At 40.3% G+C, this 24,993-nt stretch overlaps 1 protein-coding gene across 5 annotated transcripts in view; it reads left to right on the forward strand.

The window, feature by feature from the left end:
• Nucleotides 1–24,993, forward strand: part of SMAP1 (small ArfGAP 1) — a 189,833-nt gene that overhangs the window by 82,845 nt on the left and 81,995 nt on the right. For 4 of the 5 annotated variants that reach the window (XM_002690008.6, XM_005210641.4, XM_010808339.4 and 1 more), the window contains exons 3-4: nt 6,550–6,635; nt 17,864–17,939. In XM_002690008.6, the coding sequence (XP_002690054.1) occupies nt 6,550–6,635; nt 17,864–17,939 (162 nt within the window). Of the gene's footprint in view, nt 1–350; nt 472–6,549; nt 6,636–17,863; nt 17,940–24,993 lie in introns of all 5 variants that reach the window. The other variant, XM_010808340.4, reaches the window with a different exon arrangement.

A 24,993-nucleotide genomic window follows, 5' to 3' on the forward strand; every position in this document is an offset into this window, starting at 1 on the left:
CATATGAAACTTTTCCAGTTTTGTCACAACAGTGTTTAATTTTACTGCTTAAAAGAAAAGGAATTCATTTTCTGAATTTGTTAGTAGCTAGCCAGTGCTGCAACATATGAATCGTGATCTGAGAAGATCTAGAAATTGTGAAAATTAAGAAAACTGGTACCTCTGATTCATCATTTAACAATTTTAAGTTTTAAATATGTGTGGTTTACTTACTTTGTTCTTAAAAACAAAGAAACAGAAAGAGATCAGCTCTCCATAAATACAATTTCATGAAAACTGAAGGAATGGACTCTGTATTAAATATTTCCAAAGAGTTCCTGAGACCAAAACTGGTGGCCCTTCTTTTCCAGCAGCTGGAACCCCAAAGATCTTGAAACCAGTCCTGAAAAGCTTGCTTCTATGCAGGAAATCCTGGTGGCTTTTGAGAGGAAGATAGAAAACTATTCTGGAAAATTGCAAGTGGTAGTAGAGGTGAGTCACGGACATGAAGAATCACCAGGGACTGCAAGGGCTCACTTGCTTTGTTTAATTATGAGGTTTAATAAAATATATATATATATGTATGTTCAGCTAGGGAAATTTGGAATTTTTAGTCTTTGTGTTCTAAATATGAATAGAAAATAATAGAGCAAGTAATGTTCCCTCTCCCACACAGAACCAAACACGTTGAAATCCTAAGCAAAAACAAGTAATTTGAAATTTCACTGATACCATCTTAAGCAACAGTCATGAAAGTATTGATCCTGGGAAAACATGTGGTAAATAAATGCTGTATTTATGTTCTGAATGTACTTTGAGTGTCAGATGTTCTTGGGTGGGGTTTTTAAACATGTTAATTGTACTCACTGAACGTCTGTGATGGCCTGTTCTCTTGGTGGAGGTGGAGCGCCCAGTGAGGGTGAGCTCCTTGCTCTGCGGGTGCCCTGGCTGAGCGCCCTCCAGATAAGACTTTATCTGGGGTCAGTGCAGGACTGCTGCGGCCCCTCACGGTTTTGTTGTGTTGGGGAGTGGCGAGCAGGTGGGCCTGGTGTAAAGGTCTGAGGCACACACGTGTGAGCGAGTGCTCCCTCCTCTCTGCACCCGCAGCCACCCGGCTTCCCGCTGTCTGTTCAGTCCAGTTGCTCGGCTGCATCTGACTCTGCGACCCATGGACTGCCGCACGCCAGGCTGTTTCCCTCTTATCAGATCAGATCAGATCAGTCGCTCAGTCGTGTCCGACTCTTTGCGACCCCATGAATCGCAGCACGCCAGGCCTCCCTGTCCATCACCAACTCCCGGAGTTCACTCAGACTCACGTCCATCGAGTCAGTGATGCCATCCAGCCATCTCATCCTCTGTCGTCCCCTTCTCCTCTTGCCCCCAATCCCTCCCAGCATCAGTCTTTTCCAATGAGTCAACTCTTCGCATGAGGTGGCCAAAGTACTGGAGTTTCAGCTTTAGCATCATTCCTTCCAAAGAACACCCAGGGCTGGTCTCCTTCAGAATGGACTGGTTGGATCTCCTTGCAGTCCAAGGGACTCTCAAGAGTCTTCTCCAACACCATAGGAAGAACCTTAGTTTTCAGTTTCTTGTATATTCTTCCTGAAGTATTTTATATCATTTAACCTTTTTACTTCCAGATTTAACATAGATGTGTAGCATCCTTCCATTACACAGTAATGTTTAAGATTCTGTTGATTATTTTAATGTTTTGCATTTGTGGCATTGGGAATTTGGAAGATCTAATTGCCACGTTGTAAACTAATCATTTGCAACAAAGCTATTAGTAATTTCAGTCCTTTATTTTGTTGCTGTTATTCTGTTTTCCACTTACTCCATTTTAAAAAAATAGCCAGTAAACCCCAAAGGACAAGTCAGTACACACTTAAAAATTTATGAAAACTACACAAAAAGCTTCCTGAGTGGACTTTGACTTTAAAGGGTTGTTGCCTGGGTACTTCTCAGTATCTGAGGGAGAAAATGCAGGGAACATTCCAGGGACAGATAGGGAAAAGGGAGCATGCACAGGATGAAGCAGTGGGGAGGCCCATGAGCTCTAGCTCTTAAACACAGACCCTGGTCCTGGGCTGGACTAGGCGGGTCTTCCCCACCCCGGAATCGAACGGGGTCTGCTGCATTGCAGGCATGTTCTTGACCAGCTGAGCTATCGGGGAAGCCCCTAGCTTTAGCTGGGCTTGGACAAATAGGAGCTGTGTCCTGGAGTAGTCATATCCCTTTGTTGAACTCCACAAAGAGCTCTGCTTTTCAGGATTTTGGAAGACTAAAGGAAAGAAAAAGTTTGATGAGTTTTATTCTCAGGAGAATATGTCATTGAGTTGGAACTTCAGTGGCCTGTCGTTTATCTTGCCTTTTATGTTTATTTCCTGATACTGACCATGACGATGTAAACTTGGGCACACTTTGTTCCTGTTGCCTTTTATCTTAGCATTTATTTCACAGCCCCCTTTTCAGTAAAACTGTCTTTGTGTGCTACTTCATGTTTTTCCACTGGAGATGCTCCATTGATGTGAAAAACATATACAGTAGTGTTACACAAAAATAAAAATTTCCTACTACGTTGGTTTGGTTACTTATTGATACTGTCTTTTAAAAAGTCTATTCCCACTTTTTTTGGTGTGTTTTTTTGTATGTTTACTAAATTACACAAATCTAATTAAATGCCAATTAAAACTTGACAACCTAAATTTTCTTTAGTCTCTGTAAAATGTTAAAAATATCTTTTAGAATATTAGTTTTATTGTTTTTTTACTGCAAAACTAAGGCTGGGTGATATAATATTGTCTACTTAGAAAGTTTCAGGAATAGAAATATATCATCTTCATTAGATTGTCTTGATAGTATGTTAGCCTGTAGATGCTTTTCAGCATTTTGATTCAAATAGTATTTTAAAAAATTGAATCTCAAATGATATGTGAGCCTTTGGTCAGATGTTGTAATATGTATTGGATTGTGTGGAGAAGCTAAAATCACACAGATTATAGATTGATGAAAAATACTTATAATAGTGGGTTTTGCTATTCTTAACTGAGTTTTATTATACCATTTCCAGGTGAAGTCTTCCTCTGCAATTATAATGGTAATAATTATGATTTTGGATGAAGGTGGTTTATCAAAAAGTACAGTATAAAATTTATCTTTCTAGGACCATATGATATATAAAAGGAGGACAGATTGAGTTTAACTGGCATAGTAAATAACATTAATTTTTAAATATGCCCTACCTAAATGGCATTTATCATAACTTCAGAGTATACATTTCACTTATCCTTTAATACATTAATATATTTTTCTTAAAGTAAAAATGAATGTTGACTTTGTATTTCATATAGTCTTACAATGATTTCTTTGTCAAGAATATCAATACATTTGTGGTTACTGGATGCTTGACTTGTTTTTTTAAAATCTAATTTTGAGATGAGCTGTAGTTTGCTGTTTAAATATCTATTTTAAAATGTTTTTAAAGCTCTGTAACTGATTCCTTGAATTACGCAGTAGGGAACCTCTTTGGCCTTGTTTCCTCATCAGTAAAATGAAAACTGAGCCTCTAAAGCAGAGAGCCTGGTATTCTTAAGCCTTGCATGATTTAGTTCCCTGTTCCACTGGCTGCAGCCTGGGGTGTCTAAACGGCCGATGGCTGATGTGGGTTCTGTCAGAAGTTAAATGCTTCTGGAAAGTCTTAGACCTGTCACTTAACATTTTGCAGTTTCAGTTTCCTTTCCTGCCAAATTAGGGTAGTAATATCTAGATTAGGATTTTAAAAAATTTTAAATGGCATATATATAAGCAATTTATATATTGTAATATTTATTCAATTTATATATTATACAATATGTATAATTTATAATAATACATATATTTATATATGTTAATAAGGTATTGAGGCTAATGCTTGCTACTATAGCTGTTAGGCTGTTTCATTATTTTCTTCTGCTGATTACCAGAGTTTACTCTTTAAGGCCAGTGGAATAAATTTTAATGTGTACAGTAGGGCCCTAACCCATAGTGTCTTGAAACTTTGAGGACAGCTAGTTTGTACTGCACTCTCATCACCTCCTGAGATTGCCTCCTGTGTTTAACCATCTCCAGTGACTGAACCAGTTTCATCTCCGCTAATCCTTACATCACAGACTTTCCTCCCACCCTACTCTGTTCTACTTTTCAGAAACTTAGAAATGATCTGAGCTTACTAGTGCCTTCCCTCTTCTTTCACAGTGATCTCTCTGTATCTGTGATGTTATTGAATCCTTATTTCCCCCAGGCCCAGCTAACACACACACACACACACACACACGCTATGCACGCACGCATGCACACCAGCATCAAGTCACTTTTCAGCAGTGGTCTCCTCTAGGAAAGGCTCTTTATATTCATATCACTCTTGCTTTCAGATTTTTATAACTCTTTTTTTCCTTCCTGTCTAATTGTGATAGATAGCATCCCTAGAACAAAATTAAATAATTCGCTATAGTGTACACTCATGCTGTGTGCCGGGTGCTTAGTTGCTCAGTTGTGTCCGACTCCTTGCAGCCACATAGATTGTAGCCTGCCGGACTCCTCTGTGCACGGGATTCTCCAGGCAGGAATACTGGAGTGGGTTGCCATGCCCTCCTCCAGGGGATTTTCCCAACCCAGGGATGAAACCCAGGTCTCCCTCAGTGCTGGAGAACTGTTTACCATCTGAACCACCAGAGAAGCCCAGGAGTACTGGAGTGGATATCCTATCCCTTCTCCAGCGAATCTTACTGACCTAGGAGTTGAACCAGGGTCTCCTGCATTGAAGGTGGATTCTTTACCAAGTGAGGTACCCGGGAAGCCCAATGTAGACTTATGTCTTGTGCTATGTCACTTTGGTCGTATCTGACTCTTTGTGACCCCATGGATTATAGCCTGCCAGGCTCTTCTGTCCATGGTATTCTCCAGACAGGAATACTAGAGTGGGTTACCATGCCCTTCTCCAGGGCGTCTTCCCGACCTAGGGATGGAACCTACCTCTTGTGTCTCCTGCATTGGCAGGTGGGTTCTTTACCACTAGCACCACTTGGGAAGCCCCACACTTACACCTATTCCTAATTATTTTTTATTTTACCAAAATAAAATGTTAATGACTTAGATAAAGAGAATATGTATAATACTTGCATAAAATCTATAGAGTCATATTTATTAAATGTAGGATTATATCACTGGTTGTAAGAAGCACTTACATTTTATTAGACTAATTAGGAAAAATAGGTTAACAAGACTAGGTCAATTGTAAGATGCATTTTTACTCCATGAATACTATAATATGAAGAAAAATGTAACTTTGGATCAATGAGATATGACATGTATAGCAGATACTGTTTTTAGTCTTACTAAATTTTTTGTTAAAATTTTTATGTACTCTTGTTCCCATGTTAGAAACTTTGTTTTCTTATTTTTGTAGTTTCTGTGAGCTGTATCTTTTTGTTTCATTGCAGATATTATGCAACCTTTTCTTGGTCTCCTTCTTTCCAGGTGTTTTACATTGCTATATGTAAAATAGGTAGCCAGTGGGAATCTCCTCTATGACTGCAGGGAGCTCAAACTGGTGCTCTGTTACAACCTAGGGGAGTGGGATGGGGTGGGAGGTGGGAGGGAGGTTCAAAAGGGAGGGGACATATGTATACCTATGGCTGATTCATGTTGATGTATGGCAGAAACCATCACAATATTGCAAAGTAATTATCCTCCAATTAAAAATAAATAAATTAAAAAAAATACATTGCAAAATAAGAAAGAAAATAATCACTTAACCAGTTTAATTATCTTATGTCTCCTTAGCAGTGGTTCTTGCTCTTGGGATTGATAGATTTTTTAGGGAGAGTCCTATGAGCTCATGAACTTGTATGTGAAATTTAACCATTAGGCAGTTTTTTTGGTAGGGAAAGGAGAATCCAAAGCTTTTAGCAGAATCTTCAAGAAGCTAATAACCCTTAAAGAAGTTAGTAATCTTAAAAGAAGTGAATGCACTTCTGTAGAGTTCCAGGACACCAGCATTTCTCTCGCTGCTTTCCATGTGGTCTGGAATGTAAATTATGAAAACTTCAGAGTATTTTGAAGCTCAAGACAAAGAAAATTTGATGTTGAGTTTTTGGGCTTAGAAATGGCAGTGTTGTTCAAGTGATAACATTTAAAACATCAATCATACCATAAACTGCCAGGGAACCCACTTTAAGGAAGTATAAATATAAAAAAAGGTAGTATTGTAGTCATGGAAAAAGGCATTAGAAAATGGTGGATCTACATATATTAAAGAAATATGAATGGTTAAAACTATGCTTCTGTTTTGAATTTGAGTAATTTCATGGTTATGATTTGAATTATTATTATTTTTTAAATTTTATTTTTATTTTTAAACTTTACATAATTGTATTAGTTTTGCCAGATATCAAAATGAATCAGAATATATGTTGGAAATGATAAATATCTGGTATTTGTATATATGTGTATGTATGTATATGTATGTGTATAGGAATTACTTTTTAATGTTTATATGAGTAATGAAAATATTTGATTTTTTTTTTATTACAGTGCATGCAAGATATGGGAAATACTAAAGCAAGACTACTATATGAAGCCAATCTTCCAGAGAACTTTCGAAGACCACAGACAGATCAGTATCCTTTAACATTGCTTTATTTTGGGTTTTAAAAGAATCAGCTCATTTTTTTTTCCTTCATTTTTATAGTTTATATTTTAACTTTGTATTTAGGAACATGTGAATTTTATCATACTGTTCATAAAAAATAGAGATTGATTTGCCCTGACCTGTGCTTTATATGTGGTAAGTTTTTAACTCTGTTGCTGCTGTGCTGTGCTCAGTCGTGTCCGACTTTTTGTGACTCCATGGGCTGTATCGCACCAGGCTCCTCTGTCCATGGGAGTCTCCAGGCAAGAGTACTCAAGTGGGTTGCCATGTCTCCTCCAGGGGATCTTCCTGACTCAGGGGTTCAACTTGTGTCTCTGATGTCTCCTGCATTGGCAGGTGGGTTCTTTACCACCTCGCCACCTGGTTTTTAATAGGAATCTGGTAATATGATTTACATAGTATTTTTATATAATTAAGTATAAAATATTATATCCTATTCTTGATTGATATCCAGCTCTTGATTGGAACATATAGGTTATCACTTTAGATTGGTATTAGAGATTTGATTTATGAACATCTTAAGTATTTTTGTTTAAGCAAATCGTTTCCAGAGGGGTTTCCTGAGATCACCTTCATGTGAAGCAGTGGATGAGACGAGTCCCATACTGAGTAGACGTGGGTGGTGACAGGGGTGTGGGCTCGGGTCCCTGACGACCTTCTCTGGGTCACAGGCTGCATGCACAGCTCTGTCTGCATCCACGTCTTCCCTCACTGATGAGTAGGGTATTTCTTCACGGCATTTTAGTCAGAATATTTTCACGTGTTAAAGAGAAATCATTTGATTTTATAGGATTTCTCAGACTCATATTGAAGTCTGAGAAACAGCTCATCAGAGTAAGACTATCTAATAAGACTGTCCGCCTGCAATGCAGAAGACCTGGGTTTGATCCCTGGGTTGGGAAGATCCCCTGGAGAAGGGAATGGGTACCCACTCTAGTATCCTTGCCTGGAGAGTTCCATGAACAGAGGAGCCTGGCAGGCTGCAGTCCATGACATCTCAGAGTCAGACACAACTGAGCCCACACATACACACGTAATTTTATCCAAGGATGATTTTTGTGATTTTTGGCAATATAATGTAGTTTATTAAAGATCAGCTGTGTGCTCCCCATGTACTAGAACAATTTGTGTGATCATACAATGAAAAAAGTTCTTTCTCACAGAGATACAGGCCATTATATATATATATATATATTTTTTTTTTTTTTTTTTCATATTTGTGTAGAAACCTGTTGAGGTATATTCCAGAAGTTAGTGTTTAGCCTTTTCTGTTTCTGCTTCTCCTGCCTCCTTCCCACACATTTAGCAGTCTGATATCCCAGGTTATTTTTGTTATAACAAGATCCTAGGGTAAGAGTGGGTGGTGTGTTTCAGGCATAAAAATTGTGTGAGCAGAAGTACGAAGGTGTGAGGACACTTGACATTTTAAAGTTCCGATGTAATAACATCTAAGTTTTGTGGGGCAAGTGGCAAAGGCAGCTCATTATTATTCCAGATTGTGAAAGGTTTTCAATGGCATCTAGAACTGCCTGTAAATGGAATATAGAGCAGTGCCTCATTTAATGACCCAAAGGATTGAAGGGCTTGCAATGCTGTGAGGCAGGAGAAACATTAGAAACGTCACCTTCTATCACGTGGAAGAGGGGTTGGAGGAGGTTGTGGAGTCAGCGGGGTCATGCAGAATCCTAGTGCAGCCCTGAAATGAGCAGTGATGAAGGTACTACTTATGTAGTGGGGTTCAGAGTGGGCAGGAGGGAGCTGGGGAGACTGGAAAGGAGTTGAGGAGCCAGGGACATTTGGAGTAGGTTAACATTGGCTCGCCTTCTGCGGAAGATACTGAGATGACCCTACGTTTTCTAGCTTGGCTAAGGTTCTGTGAGTGAGGTAGACTTACTCATCGGGGGAAGGAATTCAGTACCAGATGAAGGTTCAAAGGTTACAGGCGGAAGACGGTGAGACACTGCTTGGGCAGCATGAAGGGTCTGTGGGACACGCATGGAGATGCCCGTCTGGAAGCTGGAGACGGGAGTCTGGACTCTGGAAGAGCAGAGGGTGCAGTGTAGACTGGAGAGCCCCTTCGTGTGTAGGTGATGGAAGAATGCTTGGGTGAGCTATGTTACCTGGGGCAGTGCCTCTGCTCTTTCTGAGGGTTTTATTCAGAATCCTGGAAATGCTTTTTCCTTCTCTGGAAGTGAGGGCATGGGACTGAACCCTGAGGAAGAGAGCATGGTGGAAGAATCCCACAGAGCAGACAGTCTGTGTTCCATGTGGTGGTTACCACTGCTTGCTAGTTGTATTAATTTATTCCTTTTTCTGCTCTTCACCCCAAGTCTAAGTTGACATATAAAATGCCTCAAATTGAAGAAACTCCCTTTTCTGGATGGAAGTTTTACTGTGTGTCTATGTGTTGGGTGGTGGGGAAGGGGAGATTGGCTTGGTTTAAATTTGTTTTTTTGGACTTTTCTTGAATACCAGGTGATAAATTACTTGACAGTCTTGAAATTTGGAGTAGTACCCTTTATGTGGTATTTGGTGGATGAATGTAGCGTCAAGGTATCTCACTGATCACCATAATTGACAAAGGCCTGAAGGTGTGCAGGCAAAGATGGGACTCTGGCATCTGCTTACACTGCCCCTTTCTGGGCACCATGTGGTACACGTTGGTAGGAATACTATTTCTTAAGTAATTACCGTCCATTTTATGGTAAACCTAATAGAAGTAAAGAATTAATGGGATGGTGCTGTCCCGGTGGCTCAGTCAGTAAAGAATCTACCTGCAGTGCGAGGAGACTGCTGCAGTGCAGGAGACCTGCGTTTGATCCCTAGTTCGAGAAGATCCCCTGGAGAAGGAAATGGCAACCCTCTCCAGTTTTCGTGCCTGAAGAATCCCATAGACAGGAGCCTGGCAGGCTACAGTCCCCAGTCTCAAGAGTCGGACACGACTTAGCGACTACACTACCAACACAGTGAGATGGTGAGTTTTTTTTCTGGTATTTTTTGTTGATATGTCCTTAGATATTTGATCCTTATCTAAATATTTCAGGAGAGATTTTTATCATGGATTGATCGGTATCTGATACTAGTAAGTCCTTGACCTTCAACACAGTGAAGGTACAGTGTTGGAAACAACTGCAGTAGCTTTCCTGCTCAGTGAGGGTTTGCTGTGGGCCAAGCCCTGAGTTTGGCACTTTATATACGGTATCTTTTTAAATTTTGGAAACAACTCAGAACATATTTTTATTCTTGGTAAGTGAGCGGGTGGGATGCTCAAAGAGGCTGTTAAGAAACTTTCCAAAGCCTCAAGACTTTCTCTCCTGTGTAAGGACACTTGAATATTACTTAATGATGCTGGTCTGAGTAAAACCACTGTTGTCACATTTGAGCCGGCTTTTAAAAATAGGCTTGTAGTTTGGGATTCTTTGCAACTAAGATCATAAGGTCTAGGTGAAGATTGCAACTTTTGCATGCCTGGTATGATTCAGGTCAGGCTCTTGGATTATGTGTTTCTTTGCTACTGTTAGTTCAAGCAGGTGTATTTGATTTTTCAAGCTAAATGTTACTTGTAAAATGTTTGAAGATTATGGTCATATTCATATGAGGTGCTTACCCCTTGCTGTTTCAGTTCAGTTCAGTCGTTCAGTTGTATCTGACTCTGCAACCCCATGGAAGGCAACATGCCAGGCCTCTTTGTCCATCACCAGCTCCCAGAGTCTACTCAAACTCATGTCCATTGAGTTGGTGATGCTATCCAACCACTTCATCCTCTGTCATCCCCTTCTCCTCCCACCTTCAATATTTCCCAGCATCAAGGTCTTTTCCAATGTCAGTTCTTCACATCAAGTGGCCAAAGTATAGGAGTTTCAGCTTCAGCATCAGTCCTTCTAGTGAATATTCAGGGTTGATTTCCTTTAGGATGGACTGGTTGGATCTCCTTTCAGTCCAAGGGACTCTCAAGAGTCTTCTCCAACACCACAGTTCAGAAGCATCAATTCTTTGGCACTCAGCTTTCTTTATGGTCCAACGCTCACATCCATACATGACCACTGGAAAAACCATAGCCTTGACTAGATGGACCTTTGTTGTTAGCAAAGTCTTGCTGTTTACAAAAAGATAATCTAAGGTTGTCAGAAGCTTAAAGAGGGATTTTGTCTAGACAAACTTGAGATAGATGATTCCTAATGATAACACCATAAGATGACATCTCTTGGATCATGAGACAAGCTTTTGTATCTAATGTAATACTGTAGTCTTAAAAAATTCTTTTTTCTCTATACTTATTACAACTACATTGCTTTTATCACTTCTTTTAATTATGAAACACTGTGATTTGGAGCTTGTAATATGGAAGCTAGTTAAAGAAAACAAGTCCCCTTTTCTCTATTTCATGGATCATTCTAAAGCTCAGTGCTGTTTGAAAAGCCTAACATCTTTGCACTTTTACTGATTTAAATATAGTTGTCTCAAGGAATCAGTCTCAAAAATATACAAGCAGCGCATGCAGCTCAACACCAGAAAAATAAATGACCCAATCAAAAAATGGACCAAAGAACTAAACAGACATGTCTCCAAAGAAGACATACAGATGGCTGACAAACACATGAAAAGATGCTCAACATCACTCATTATCAGAGAAATGCAAATCAAAACCACAGTGAGGTACCATCTCATGCTGGTCAGAATGGCTGCTATCAAAAAGTCTACAAACAATAAATGCTGGAGAGGGTGTGGAGAAAAGGGAACCCTCTTACACTGTTGGTGGGAATGCAAACTAGTACAGCCACTATGGAGAACAGTGTGGAGATTCCTTCAAAAACTGGAAATAGAACTGCCTTATGACCCAGCAATCCCACTGCTGGGCATAGGGAAAGGGAAGTTGCTCAGTCGTGTCTGACTCTTTGCGACCCCCTGGACTGCAGCCTACCAGGCTCCTCCGTCCATGGGATTTTCCAGGCAAGAGTACTGGAGTGGGGTGCCATTTCCTTCTCCAATGCATGAAAGTGAAAAGTGAAAGGGAAGTTGCTCAGTCATGTCTGACTCTTCGCCACCCTATGGACTGCAGCCTACCAGGCTCCTCTGTCCGTGGGATTTTCCAGGCAAGAGTACTGGAGTGGGGTGCCATTGCCTTCTCTGATTGCTGGGCATAACACACCAAGGAAATCAGAATTGAAAGAGACACGTGTACCCCAATGTTCGTCACAGCACTGTTTATAATAGCCAGGACATGGAAGCAACCTAGATGTCCATCAGCAGACGAATGGATAAGAAAGCTGTGGTACATACACAGAATGGAATACTACTCAGCATTAAAAAGAATGTAATTGAGTCAGTTCTAGTGAGGCGGTTGAAACTGGAGCCTATTATACAAAGTGAGGTGAGTCAGAAAGAAAAACACCAATACAGTATATTAACACGTATATATGGAATTTAGAAAGATGATAACAATGACCCTAAACACGAGACAGCAAAAGAGACACAGATATAAAGAACAGACTTTTGGACTCTGTGGGAGAAGCCTAGGGTGGGATGATCTGAGAGAATAGCATTGAAACATGTATATTATCATATGTGAAACAGACCACCAGTGCAGGTTCGATGCAAGAAACCAGTGCATTGGGACAACCGGAGAGGTGGGATGGGGAGGGAGGGGGGTTTGAGATGGGACACACGTGTACACCTGTGGCTGATTCATGTCCGTGGATGGCAAAAACCACCACAATAGTGTAATTAGCCTCCAATTAATTGAAATTAATTAAAAAAATAAAATTTAGGATTAATGAAAATATAGTTGTCTCATCCCTAGAAGCAAGTAGAACCAAACTGAGTGAAACTGGCATAGTAGGGGACGTGACTGTGCTCATAACAAGATTCGTCACTGTGAGCTTTACCGTTTACAAAAGTCAGGCAGAAGCTGCTGTCAAAGCGTAATTTCTCATGTGGCATGTGGGTAATTCTAGGTGGCGTGTGCAGGTGCATGACAAGCAATAAAGTTTTACATTAAGCTTTTCGTTATTAGGATATTTTGTCTTAATCTAAAAACATTAATTACCTCAGTTCCATGAGATCCAGTGTGCACCAGAGCTAATCAGCAGTGCGTCTCCTTGGAGCTTTTGAAAAGTTTGCTGCTGTCAGTGGCGTGTGTCTGAAACTGGAAGATTTTGTTCTTGGGAGTAGATATTACTTTAATTGTCTTTTAAATAGCATCTTTAAAGAAAGGAAGAAATCTTAAGATAGAAATAAATACTTGTCGGGGAGGGCAAAAAAAAAAAGAAATAAATACTTGTGGGGGAGGGCAAAAAAAAAAAAGAAATAAATACTTGTGGAAAGATAGAACACACAGTGCTGTGACCATTTCTCTGGACTTGTCTGGTGCCGTCTGTCCGTGTTGAGGGTTTTGACAGTGAAGTGTGCTGTGCTGAATGGTTTGTGACTGTGGCAAGGAGGATCTTCTGGGGTGTTTAGTTGTTTGTTTACTAAATCCCAGATCAGCCCCCTAGGCTTACATTGTCAGTAATAATATTGCTTACCTTGATCTGAAAGTGCTACTGTTTGGTTTCTTTTTGTGGGAAAAAGAGGTGTCCTCTTGGTCTCTGTCAGTTTAAGTAAGTCCTTTGGTCTCAGATGGCACCTGGAGGCTGGAAAATGAAGATCAGTACTCCCCGGTCTCCAGATTTATTGGTTCTTTAGTGGCTACTTCTCATTCGCTTGTCTATTTAAAGCTGATGATAGGCAAGCCCTCCTAGTATTGATGACGCAGCAGTTGTCTGTTTCCTTCTCACCGTGGGCCTTGTGTTTAAAGACCTGTCAGAGCACGGTGGTTGATGATAAGAGCTGTGTGTCAGACAGCAGTCACTCGGTGCCACCCCCTGTCCTGAGGTCTTTCCACACCTGAGCATGTTTAATTCTTCCTGTGATCTTGGGAGGTGAGTCTTGGTATCATCTCTGTTTTAAAGGTGAGGAAGCTGAGACAAGTTACACAAGAATACAAGCTAACTTCACTTATTGCATGCTTACAGTTTGTTAGGAACTGTGCTGGGTGCTTTATATATATTATCCCCAATACTGTCAACAACTTTGTGAGATGGAGAATTCTTGCCGTTTTCACTTAGCTAGGTATGAAGAGATCAAGCTTCAAGGTCACAATAACTGCCAGTTAAGTAGCAAGAACTGCTGGTACCAGAAATGAGGATATATGTTGGAGACCATCCTCTTTGAGAATTAGTACTATGGTCAGCATATAATGCAAAATTATTGTCAGATTTCTCTTGAAAATCCCTCACATTTGCTACAGTGCCAGTTTGCAGACACAGAGACCCTATATAAATCCAGTCAAGGTGTCCTTAGCTCACTAGCATTGGAAAAGAATTGAGAATCCGTAACTGCAGGCCCAGGAGCCAATTCCTGACTCTAAACAAGTTTTATTAGAACATAGCCTTCAGTTCAGTTCAGTTCAGTCTCTCAGTCATGTCCGACTCTTTGCGACCCCATGAATCGCAGCGCACCAGGCCTCCCTGTCCATCACCAACTGTTGGAATTCACTCAAACTCATGTCCATCGAGTTGGTGATGCCATCCATCCATCTCATCCTCTGTTGTCCCCTTTTCCTCCTGCCCCCAACCCCTCCCAGCTTCAGAGTCTTAGCCTTACCTATTCATTTATCAGTTTTCTGTGGCTACATTGGAGCTAAAAATGCAGAAGTGAGTAATTGCAGCATAGAACAGCTGTCCCACGAAACCTAAAATATGTGCTATTTGGCCCTTTAAGAAAAAGTTTGCTGACCCCTGGAATAAATCACTACTTCTTTAGGTGAATGAACAGTTAAGGGTTGGGTTGCTTTTGAGACCTTGTACAAAAATACACAAGAACCACGTCATACATTCTTGGTCTAAGAGGCATGTAGGACCTGAGAGCCCCCGAGGATGTGGCATGTTCCCTGAACCGCAGTGCTTACTCGGGTGACTCCCCTGGAGTTTTGAAAGTTCACTTGGTGGTGTGCTTTGTTTGCATTTTATGAAGTAGTGTTTTATGTTTAATTGTGAGGACTAGCCTAGTGCTTTGTCCTGCCTTAAGGATTTAATTTTTATTTTTTTATGTCCTTGACAAACAGATCAACTGTCATCTGATGTAGTTTTTTTTTTTTTTTATGAATTATTTCTTTTTTTTAAATTTTATTTTTAAACTTTACATAATTGTATTAGTTTTGCCAAATATCAAAATGAATCCATCACAGGTATACATGTGCTCCCCATCCTGAACCCTCCTCCCTCCTCCCTCCCCATACCATCCCTCTGGGTCGTCCCAGTGCACCAACCCCAAGCATCCAGTATCGTGCGTTGAACCAGGACTGGCATCTCGTTTCTTAAAATCGCTTACTGCTTAGAAAATTTCAGAGGTTTTTTAAAATTATAAACAGAAGTGAAACTCAGCTATATTTGAATTACTTACTTAAAATACACTAAGTAGAAATTAAGATATCATGTATATCTGTTATTTCTGAAAATTCACATATTTCATCAGATATTAGTATTGTTTTTTACTCTAAAAGATTATATACTTAAAAGTTTGCCTTTTTCAAATTCAGTATTTCCAAAACTATTATAGTTTTCAATTAATTTTGGTTTTACAATGGTGGTTAAATAATTTTCGATACTGTTCTTAATGAATTTTCTCTCTAATATCAGGGTTTTCTTTGGTCATAAACAGTGATCTTTCCTTTGTTATAAACACTTCATAAATGAGAGTATTATAATCTTTTCAAGCTTTAATATGTAGTAGATTTTAAATAATATCCAAAATAGACTGCTGTTTCTGTCATTAAGGAGGAAAAACATAAGTGTTACTCTCCTCTGAGGTGTTTAAATATAAAAATTATACTCTAAGAATTTAGACTTTAGTTAAGAAAGGCTGTATACATACTATGTAATATGTATATCTGGAAGTAAATATAATTGCTGTTTTAAAAATATTATAGAATTTTTAAAAGCAGTAAACATATTTCACCCGGCTTCCCAGGCGGCGCGAGTGGTAAAGAACCCGCGTGTCAGTGCAGGAGGCATAAGAGATGACGCAGGTTCCATCTCTGGGTTGGGAAGATCCCCTGGAGGCAGGCATGACAACCCACTCCACTACTCTTGCCTGGAGAGCCCCATGGACAGAAGAGCCTGGCGGGCTACAGTCCATAGGGTTGCTAAAAAGTTGGACATGACTGAGCGACTAAGCAGTAAGAGCGTTAACTTGCCTGTTTTGCAGCCTGGCGGGCTACGGTCCATGGGGTTGCAAAGAGTTGGAAACAACTGAAGCGACTTAGCATGCACTTGGCACAAACGTATTTCATTTCATCCACTGTGAAAATGACATCAATCTAAGTAAATTCTTCTCTCTCCTGTTGTGGCAGTAAATAGTTGTCTTGACAGTAAAAGTTGCTCATATATCCACATTCATCCAAAGGGCCGGCTTTTTTGATTGTTTTCATTTTATCCTCTTAGAAAAACAGAAAATGCAATATTGAACATGGATTTAAAATCATGTGCGAACTTAGCATTTAGCTTATTTATATGTGAAATAGTTGGAATAAAGCAACGTTATTGTGTTTATGAAAATCTTGGGGTGTTATGGTAATTTTTTGGTACTGACTGCCAAAATGTTCACATATCTAACTAATGAGCCTTCTGACAGCTCTGGGGCCTTTGACTTGAAAGGGTCTTCAAGGCTACCACATTTGACCTTCTCTAGATAAAAAGGCATTTATTATCATTAGCAGAAATTAAATGACTAATTCACAAATGAATTTGTGGTGACCAGTAGTATCTGAAAAGGCGGATGCTAGACGTGCCTGGTTTCCAGTTATCACAATACTCCCTCTCTTGTACTGTAGAATACCAGAGAACTCCTTAAACTCTGTGCCTGGCTTTAGTTGTAAACATAAAAGACCTCTATAGGTTAAGAGGAGAAAAAGAGGCAATGTGAAGTGCCTTTCATATACACAGTTGATAGACATCTGTCTTTAAAAATGGCTTTCAGTTATTCAGCTTGCTTGATAAATTGAACATTTAGTTTTCCTGTCTTACTTGCCTTCCCTGGCCCTTTGAGAGCTGTCTCTCAATGCCCACTGCATAGTGGTCTGTCAATTCTTGCTACTACCTGTGGCCTCAACTGTCAGTTTAAAGAGCTTTGTTAACTTCCAATAAGGAACAATTGACTGAAAATGTACTGTTTTACTGCTTCAGATTGCTTTTCTTTGAACAGAAGGCTGTCTTAACCTGGGGATCCACCGAGAGTCTGTATTTCAGTGTAATTCATTTCCTTTGTAGTTCTGTGTATTTTATTTTATGCATTTAAAAGCACTATCTCAGAAAGGAGTCAAAGGGTTTCATGGTACTAAAAAATAAAAAAAGTTCAGAGTCCTTGATGGAAGAAGTCCCATTTTAGTGGAACATGGTAAAACAGTGGTCGGTTGACTGGTAAGAGAAGTCATCTATATCAGCTGACCCAAAGCTCCTGAATCCCACTAGAAGTGATTCACCCATCAACAGATAAGGCTGGTCCACTCAACTTCAGAAAATTAAATAGTACTGACATTGGTTTTAGCTTCTTGACTTTTCCATTTCTTGAAAGCTTTGCAGGAAAAAATTGGTCACCATTCTTCTGATCCTCACTGATACAGTTAGAGGCAGCCGTGTGTGGCGGGAAAGGACATAAGTGTTGAAATCACAGTTGTCTACTCTTTCCAAGTTGCTGATTCTTCCTCTGTGATATGGAAATTATAATATGCACACAACTGCGTGGAGGAAAGACTAAAGGAAAACTGTGGATAGCGCACCAGCACGGCATCTGGTATGCTGTGGTTACCACATGAGTGTTAGTTTCTTTATTTAAACTGAAAGTCCAAAATGAACCTTAATTTAGTGTAGGGGCGGGGGTAAAAGGCTGCGGATTTTGGTGGAACTGAGAAATACGATGACTTTTCTGTTTAGAATTCAGCTGAGTGGTTTTGTTGAATCGGGAAGATTCCCTGAACGAGATAGATTCTTTGGCAGAAAGAAAAGTAGGTTACAGAATTTAGTTGCGGAAATAGTGTGTGAGGAAAGTACAGACTGGGGAGTAGGAGTATTAAATGTAGAGTCTGGGCTTTGTGGAGTGAATAAAGGGGAGTGTACATGTCACTGAACTCATGCTTTTCCTTAAGTTATCTGTTTTCAGAGCAGTGGAATTTTTCATCAGAGATAAATATGAAAAGAAGAAATACTACGACAAAAATGCTATAGCTATTACAAATGTAAGTAAAATCTTCATCTGTATCACCAGTTGATATTTGATGAATGTATTTTGAAATTTTAACATGTGATGTGGCTTGACTTATTTATTGTAAAAATGTCCTGGTTACATACTTTAAAAATTTGAACATTGGGAGTTTTCGTCACGTAGTGAGCTTTCACAAAGCAGAACTCTTGATTCAGAAAGGAGCATATTCTTAAGCAAGCATCTAATAACTGCTTAAATGGCATTTAAGTTAATTTATGAAATCTGTGTAAAGATACTAATTGAAAAATTGAGGAGAGAAAATTATTTTATTGGTTTGTGGAAATGAAAAGGCAAATCTGTCTTCTTCTAAGGGCGTTGGTGGATCTGACCAGATATGTTTATTAAAACACAGCTTTTTTTTTTTTTTTTTTTTCTTTTCCTGAACAGCTTTATCTCACTTTGGTCCAAAATAGAAAACACAATTGTTTGCACTGTATTTGCAAACAGTCAACAGGAAGTCTTGCATTAATTATTCTGATGAAATCATGGTGCTGCTCCTGTTTATCTGTACTTATCACAGCACCTTCCCAGGTGGTGCTAGTGGTAAGGAAGCTGCCTGCCAGTGCAGGAGGCATAAGAGACCAGGATCTCTGGGTGGGGAAGATCCCCTGGAGAGGGGCATGGCCACGCATTGCAGTGTTCTTGCCTGGAGAGCCCCCGTGGACAGAGTAGCCTGGTGGGCCACAGTCCGGAGTTGCAAATAGTCGGACAGCACTGAAGTGACAGCCTGCGTGAATCGCAGCACCAGATGGTCTTACTGGGAAAGTGCTTTGAAGCTTGAGTGCCTGAGGAGCAGGTGCTAATAGATAAAGCCTCTTTAACGTGAGGTGTTCAGTATCAGACAAGCTTTTGTTGACCTTGTTCCTGCACAAAATGAGTCTGAAAACGTAGCCTTTTGATTGGTTATTATCAAGCATTTGTTCCCTAATAGTTAAGACCTTGCTGTAGTGATCAAATATGTTTTATTACTGTTTCTTTTTAAGTTTCTTTTTCTGATACATTTTCTTATCCCAGTTAAATACCATTTAAGGCTAGTTGTCCCTATTGTTGCAGTCCTTTTTTGGGGGGAGGGGGTCTTTGATTCCTAGATTAATCATAAAGCTATAAGCCATTAATTTTGTGGGTAAGTCATCTGTCAAGCAGTTTAGAGACAGTAATTTCATCTCATTTTGCAAATTGATTTTCCTTTTTGGTACATGTAGATAAGCAATATACTAAAAAATTCAATCAAATATGTATATTTTGGATTAGAGGTACCCTTGATAGAGATTGGGCTGCATTTCTGGTGGATATAGAAAAGGAAATCCTTTGAAAGATAGGTAAAAATGGACAAAATAGAGATGTTGATAATGTCCATGTAATTAACTTTACCTCTAGCATTGTGGGGGAAACAAAGGACAAACTCTAAAATGTAAGTAATATATTTTCATTTGAAATTTTAAGAACTCATTTTAGAATCCAGGGTATGTAAGGGTTTTGGTGGCTGTCTTAGAATTCTACGACAGGTATGCAGAATAAACCTGCCCTCCCTGGTGTTCTTTCATGGATGAGTGATAGGGGACATTTGAAGAACTTTGAGTACAGAAAATTGTCTTGGGTACTTCCCTGGCGGTCCATTTGTTAAGATTCTTTGTTCTCAGTGCAGTGGGCACAGATTTGATCCCAGGTTGCTGACCTAAGATTCCACATGCCACACATGGCCTGGCTGAAGCCATAAATAAGAAAGATTACAGTAAAAAAAAAAAGAAACCTGTCCTGTCGTCTGCCCTTCACTCCCCGTAACCAGTGGTGCATCACAGCTGGCAATACTGATGAGTTCTTAGGCAATTTAGGTCTGTTTTTTTTTTTTGAATAACAGGTTTTTTAAAAGATTTTTTTTTAAGACCTTTTTTTATGTAGACCATTTTTTAAATCTTTGTTGAATTTATTACAGTACTGCTTCTGTTTTATGTTCTGTTTTTTTTTTTTTTTTTGGCCCTGTGGTGTGCAGGATCTTATCTCCCTGACCGAGGATCAAACCCGAACCCTCTGCATTGGAAAGCAAAGTCTTAACCGCTGGATCACCAGGGAAATCCCTTTAGCAGGTCTTGAGTAGATGAGGTTGAGTTTTCACATATTGTTTGCTCTTTTCCAGCAGCAGCTCTTTTAATTTTGTGGCTGCAGTGATTTTGGAGCCCTAGAAATTAAAATCTGTCACTGTTTCCACGTTTCTCCTTCTATTTGCCATGAAGTGATGCCGTGATCTTTGTTTTTTAAATGTGGCGTTTTAAGTCAGCTTTTTCACTCTCCTCTTTCACCTTCATCAAGAGGCTCTTTAGTTCCTCTTCACTTTCTGTCATTAGAGTGGTGTTATCTGCATATCTGAGGTTGTTATTTCTCCCAGCAATCTTGATTCCAGGTTGTAACTCCTCTAGCTGCATATCAGTTAAATAAGCAGGGTGGTAACATACAGCCTTGTCATACTCCTTTCTCAATTTTGAACCAGTCAGTTGTTCATGTGAGGTTCTAACTGTTGCTTCTTAACCCATATACAGGTTTCTCAGGAGACAGGTAAGATGATCTGGTATTCCCATCTCTTGAAGAATTTTCTACAGTTATGGTCCACACAGTCAAAGGCTTTAACGCAGTCAATGAAACAGAAGTAAATGTTTTTCTGGAATTCCCTTGCTTTCTCTGTGATCCACCAGATATTGGCAATTTGATCTCTGGTCCCTCTGCCTTTTCTAAACCCAGCCTGTATATCTAGGAATTTTGGATTCAAGTACTGCTGGAACCTAGCTTGAGGGATTTTGAGCATAACCGTACTGGAATGGGAAGTGAGCGCAGTTGTCTAGTAGTGTGAACATTGTTTAGCACTGCCCTTCTTTGGGCATGCAGGCTGACTTTTCCAGTCCCATGGTGACTGCTGGGTTTCTCAAGTGTATTGACATATTGACTGCAGTACTTCAACAACGTCATCTTTTAGGATTTGTAATAGCCCAGCTGCAATCCATCACCTTCACTAGCTTGATTGGTAGTAACGCTTCCTAAGGCCCCTTTGACTTCACACTCCAGGATTTCTGGCTCTAGGTGAGTGACCACACCACTCTGGTTGTCCGGGTCATTAAGACTTTTTTTGTACAGTTCTTCTGTGTATTCTTGCCACCTCTTCTTTATCTCTTTAGCCTCTGTTAGGTCTTTCCATTTCTTTCCTTTATCATGGCCCATCCTTACATGAAATGTTCCTTTGATATCTCCAATTTTCTTGAAGAGATCCCTAATCTTTCCCATTCTGTTGTTTTCCTCTATTTCTTTGTATTGTTCATTGAAGAAGGCTTATCTCTCCTTGCTGTTCTCTGGAACTCTGCATTCAGTTGGGTGTATCTTTCCCTTTCTCCCTTGCTTTTTGCTTCTCTTCTTTCCTCAGTTATTTGTAAAACCTCCTTAGACAACCACTTTGCCTTCTTGAGTTTGAAGTATTAAAATTGAGTATTATATAAAAGTTTAAAAACAGCAAAATTCTAACTTACGTTGTTATATGTATGTATGTTATATGTGTTTACACACATGTATGTATGAAGACTAGAATTTAGTCCAATGAAAGTGAAATTAATCCATTATTTCAACTTTGAAATTGTTGTGGAAATAACGTTTCTGAATTGTGCTGTAATAAAAATGAGTTAGCATTTTTAATTTTATTAAACTGACTCATTAGAAAAGACTCTATTGCTGGGAAAGATTGAGGGCAGGAGGAGAAGGGGACGACGGAGGATGAGATGGTTGGATGGCACCACCAACTCAATGGACATGAGTTTGATTGAGCAAGCTCCAGGAGATGGTGAAGGACAGGGAAGCCTGGTGTGCTGCAGTCCATGGGGTCACAGAGTTAGACCTGACTTAGCAACTGAGCAGCAACCACTGTTTACAATTAACTGATGATTATACAGTTCATTGAAGCCTGGTGTGCTGCAGTCCATGGGGTCACAGAGTTAGACCTGACTTAGCAACTGAGCAGCAACCACTGTTTACAATTAACTGATGATTATACAGTTCATTGAAGCCTGGTGTGCTGCAGTCCATGGGGTCACAGAGTTAGACCTGACTTAGCAACTGAGCAGCAACCACTGTTTACAATTAACTGATGATTATACAGTTCATTAAGATAAATGAGCAATAATTTTAAAACTGTATGCATTGCAATCCATTTTAGATATCCTTCCAGATAGGAATGAAAAACTTAGATGATAAATTATCGAGTGGTGACTTAAGATTACTGTTAAATACGCAGGTTCAAGTTGGAGTTGTTACTTCTTTTTTGTTACAGTTTTAGTTTCTTCTGTGCAATAGGAATGGTCATGGTGTCTGCTTTTTATGGTACTCTTAGGAGAGTTAAACAAGGTGTTGCCTGTGGTGTTTTCCGTAGCAGTCTGTGTTACTGAGTGCTTTATATGTAGGAGCTGCTGTGAGGCTCGTGTTGGGGGAGGAGGAGACCGACCTGTAGGAGCAGAGAGTCCAGGCGCAGTGGCTTCAGCGCACGGGCACAGTGTTTGAGGTCTGTTGGGTTAATATCGCCACGTTTTAGTCAGCCCTTTTAAGTTATGGGCTTCCAGGTGACTGATGTGGCGATTAATGGATTTCTGTTTGAAATTGCTCCAGAATTCTGCATTTCTTAGTGCCTTATCCAGTGATTTTAAAGTTAGTAAATTAAAATTCAGGCTGCTTCTGTGTATTTGGTGACTCTGGGTACTTAAGTTTGTCAGTCTTTTAACTCCCCTACTGACGAGTTTAATTGGTGATTTATATGATTTATTTATTAGTTCAGTAAATGTATTTATATCTGACACAGCCATGGAAGGTAATTTACTTTGGAAACTATATTTTTTAGATGATTTCTCAACTCCTGAAGAACCTAAGCCTCACAGGATACTGAAAGATCATGAGACAGTCATTTGAGAACTGCTGTGATTAAAATCTCCACTTAAAATATATAGTCAAAAATCTCTAGAACTGGTTTAAGGCATGTATTACAGTTAATCCATAAGGTCCTTGTCAGTTGTTTTGGAGCAGCAGATTTTCATTTAGATTGAAGGCAGGAGGAGGTAGGGGATGACAGAGGATGACATAGATAGCATCACTGAGTCAGCGACTTGAATTTGAGCAACTGTGGGAGGTGGTGGAGGACAGAGGAGACTGGCGTGCTGCCGTCCGCGAGGCTGCAGAGAGCGGGACAGGACTTCGGGACTGAGTAGCAGTGACAGCAGCAGCAGCAAAATCCTCAAGGAAATGACGTGGCCTTTTCTTGGAAAGACAAAAGGAGCAATTTGCCTTATGCCCTTCAAATAATCATCCTGGCATTTTTATAACACTCGGTATCTTTTCAGTGTGTATTTGTTCACTTTTTGCTGGAACATGGCAATTGGAAACCTGTTTTCCAACTGCCCCATTGGTTTTCCTTTTGTAGTAGGTGGGTTTGTACACTTGGATTGCTCGGGGAGTTTCTTTGCATACAGTTCACTTTGGTGGTGGCCTTGAGAAGACCTTCTGGGCTTAAGAATAGTTGAAGGAAGGGTGATAGCTCATTTATTCCTGAAGGAGGTCATAGATGGGGCAGAGAGAAGGGTGGGGAATAGAGGGACAGTCAGACACGACAACCACATTTCCCAACGCCTATTCCCAGTGCCATTTTCTAGGTCAGAGTCTTGTCTTCTCTCTGTAAAAGTACTGGAATGTAGTGAAATGAAATTATCATCTAGTTACCAAATATATTCTGAATTTCACAGTGAGTGTAGATAACTTGCATGAGAGTTCAGAGAAGAGAGTGAGTAAGCCAGAGCCCTTTCTGAGGACAGTGGGAGCTACTGATGTAAGCCTCCTTTTGTGTCTGTCTCTGAGACACCCTTGTCCTGTTTTCCTCAACTAAAACATTTATTGAGACCTGTTGAATGCCAGATGTTGAAGATGGTGAACAAAGCAGGAACAACGTCCGTCTCAGAGAACTTCAGTTGCACAAAGAACACCCATAAGTAACGGCATCGTCACTGGACACACGTGCCAGTGTTTGCAGGAGTGCAGCATCCTGGCGGGTGCAAACGGGAGGACCAGGGGCGCGTCCGGGAAGGGGCAGGGCGGGGGTCCCCTAGAGGTACGCAGGCTTCCAGCAGAGGGAGCAGCAAAGCAGCGATCCCTGGCGGCCCGAGCAGCAGACTGGAGAGCGGGCTCCCAGGGAGTCAACTGCGCCTAGACAGGTGGTGACCGGGTTGGGGGGAGGGGGCAGGCAGGGCACCTTGCAGTCTAGTTAAGGGGTTTGGACTCTGGCCTTGTAGAACATGTGTGAATGCATAGTTTATGGATGAGCGGGACTGGAGGACTAATCCAGATGGCAGGTGGTGGTTTTCTGCTTGGGTGCTTAGTGGAGGGGGTGGGCAATGGTCCTGAGAGTTTGGGAAAGAACACGAGAGCACCTGGTTTTTCTTGCCTCTGTATTTTTTTCTTTCTTCCTCCCGCCTGCCCTTTGGATTCTCCCCTATCCATCTCTCTGTCTGTTGTGTCTCTTGCTTCTAGCTGTAGACTCTAGGTCTTCATTCCTTGCTTGCATAATGGAGCTTACCCTGCTCGTCACTCATTGCTCCTGTGTGGCCACAACCACAGTTGGCATGTAGACCCTTCCCCTCCCCCCATCAGGTGCCTTGTGCCCCCTTGCTTCCCACGCCTGTCCCAGGTAGCCCTTGGTCTGCTCTTTGTCACTGTAGACTATATTCGTCACTGCTGAAGTTTCGTGTAAATGGTATCATACATTGTTTGTTCTTTGGTGTCTGGCCTCTTTCAGCATGTTTTTGAGACTCATCCCTGTTTTCGTGTTTCCTGTTGGACTTATTGGCAGATGGTAGTTTGATTTATGGGTACACAACTGTTCACATTCACCTGTGAATTTTCCTATTGACTTTTCAGATGTCTTTCCTGTTGAACGAGGATCTCTGTGTTTTTTCTTAATTGGAACATAGTATTAATGCTTTACTTTGGTATTAACATGCTTTGTTAAAAGACTGATA

This window comes from Bos taurus, chromosome 9, assembly GCF_002263795.3.
Source record: "Bos taurus isolate L1 Dominette 01449 registration number 42190680 breed Hereford chromosome 9, ARS-UCD2.0, whole genome shotgun sequence".
In the NCBI taxonomy this organism is placed as follows: domain Eukaryota; kingdom Metazoa; phylum Chordata; class Mammalia; order Artiodactyla; family Bovidae; genus Bos; species Bos taurus.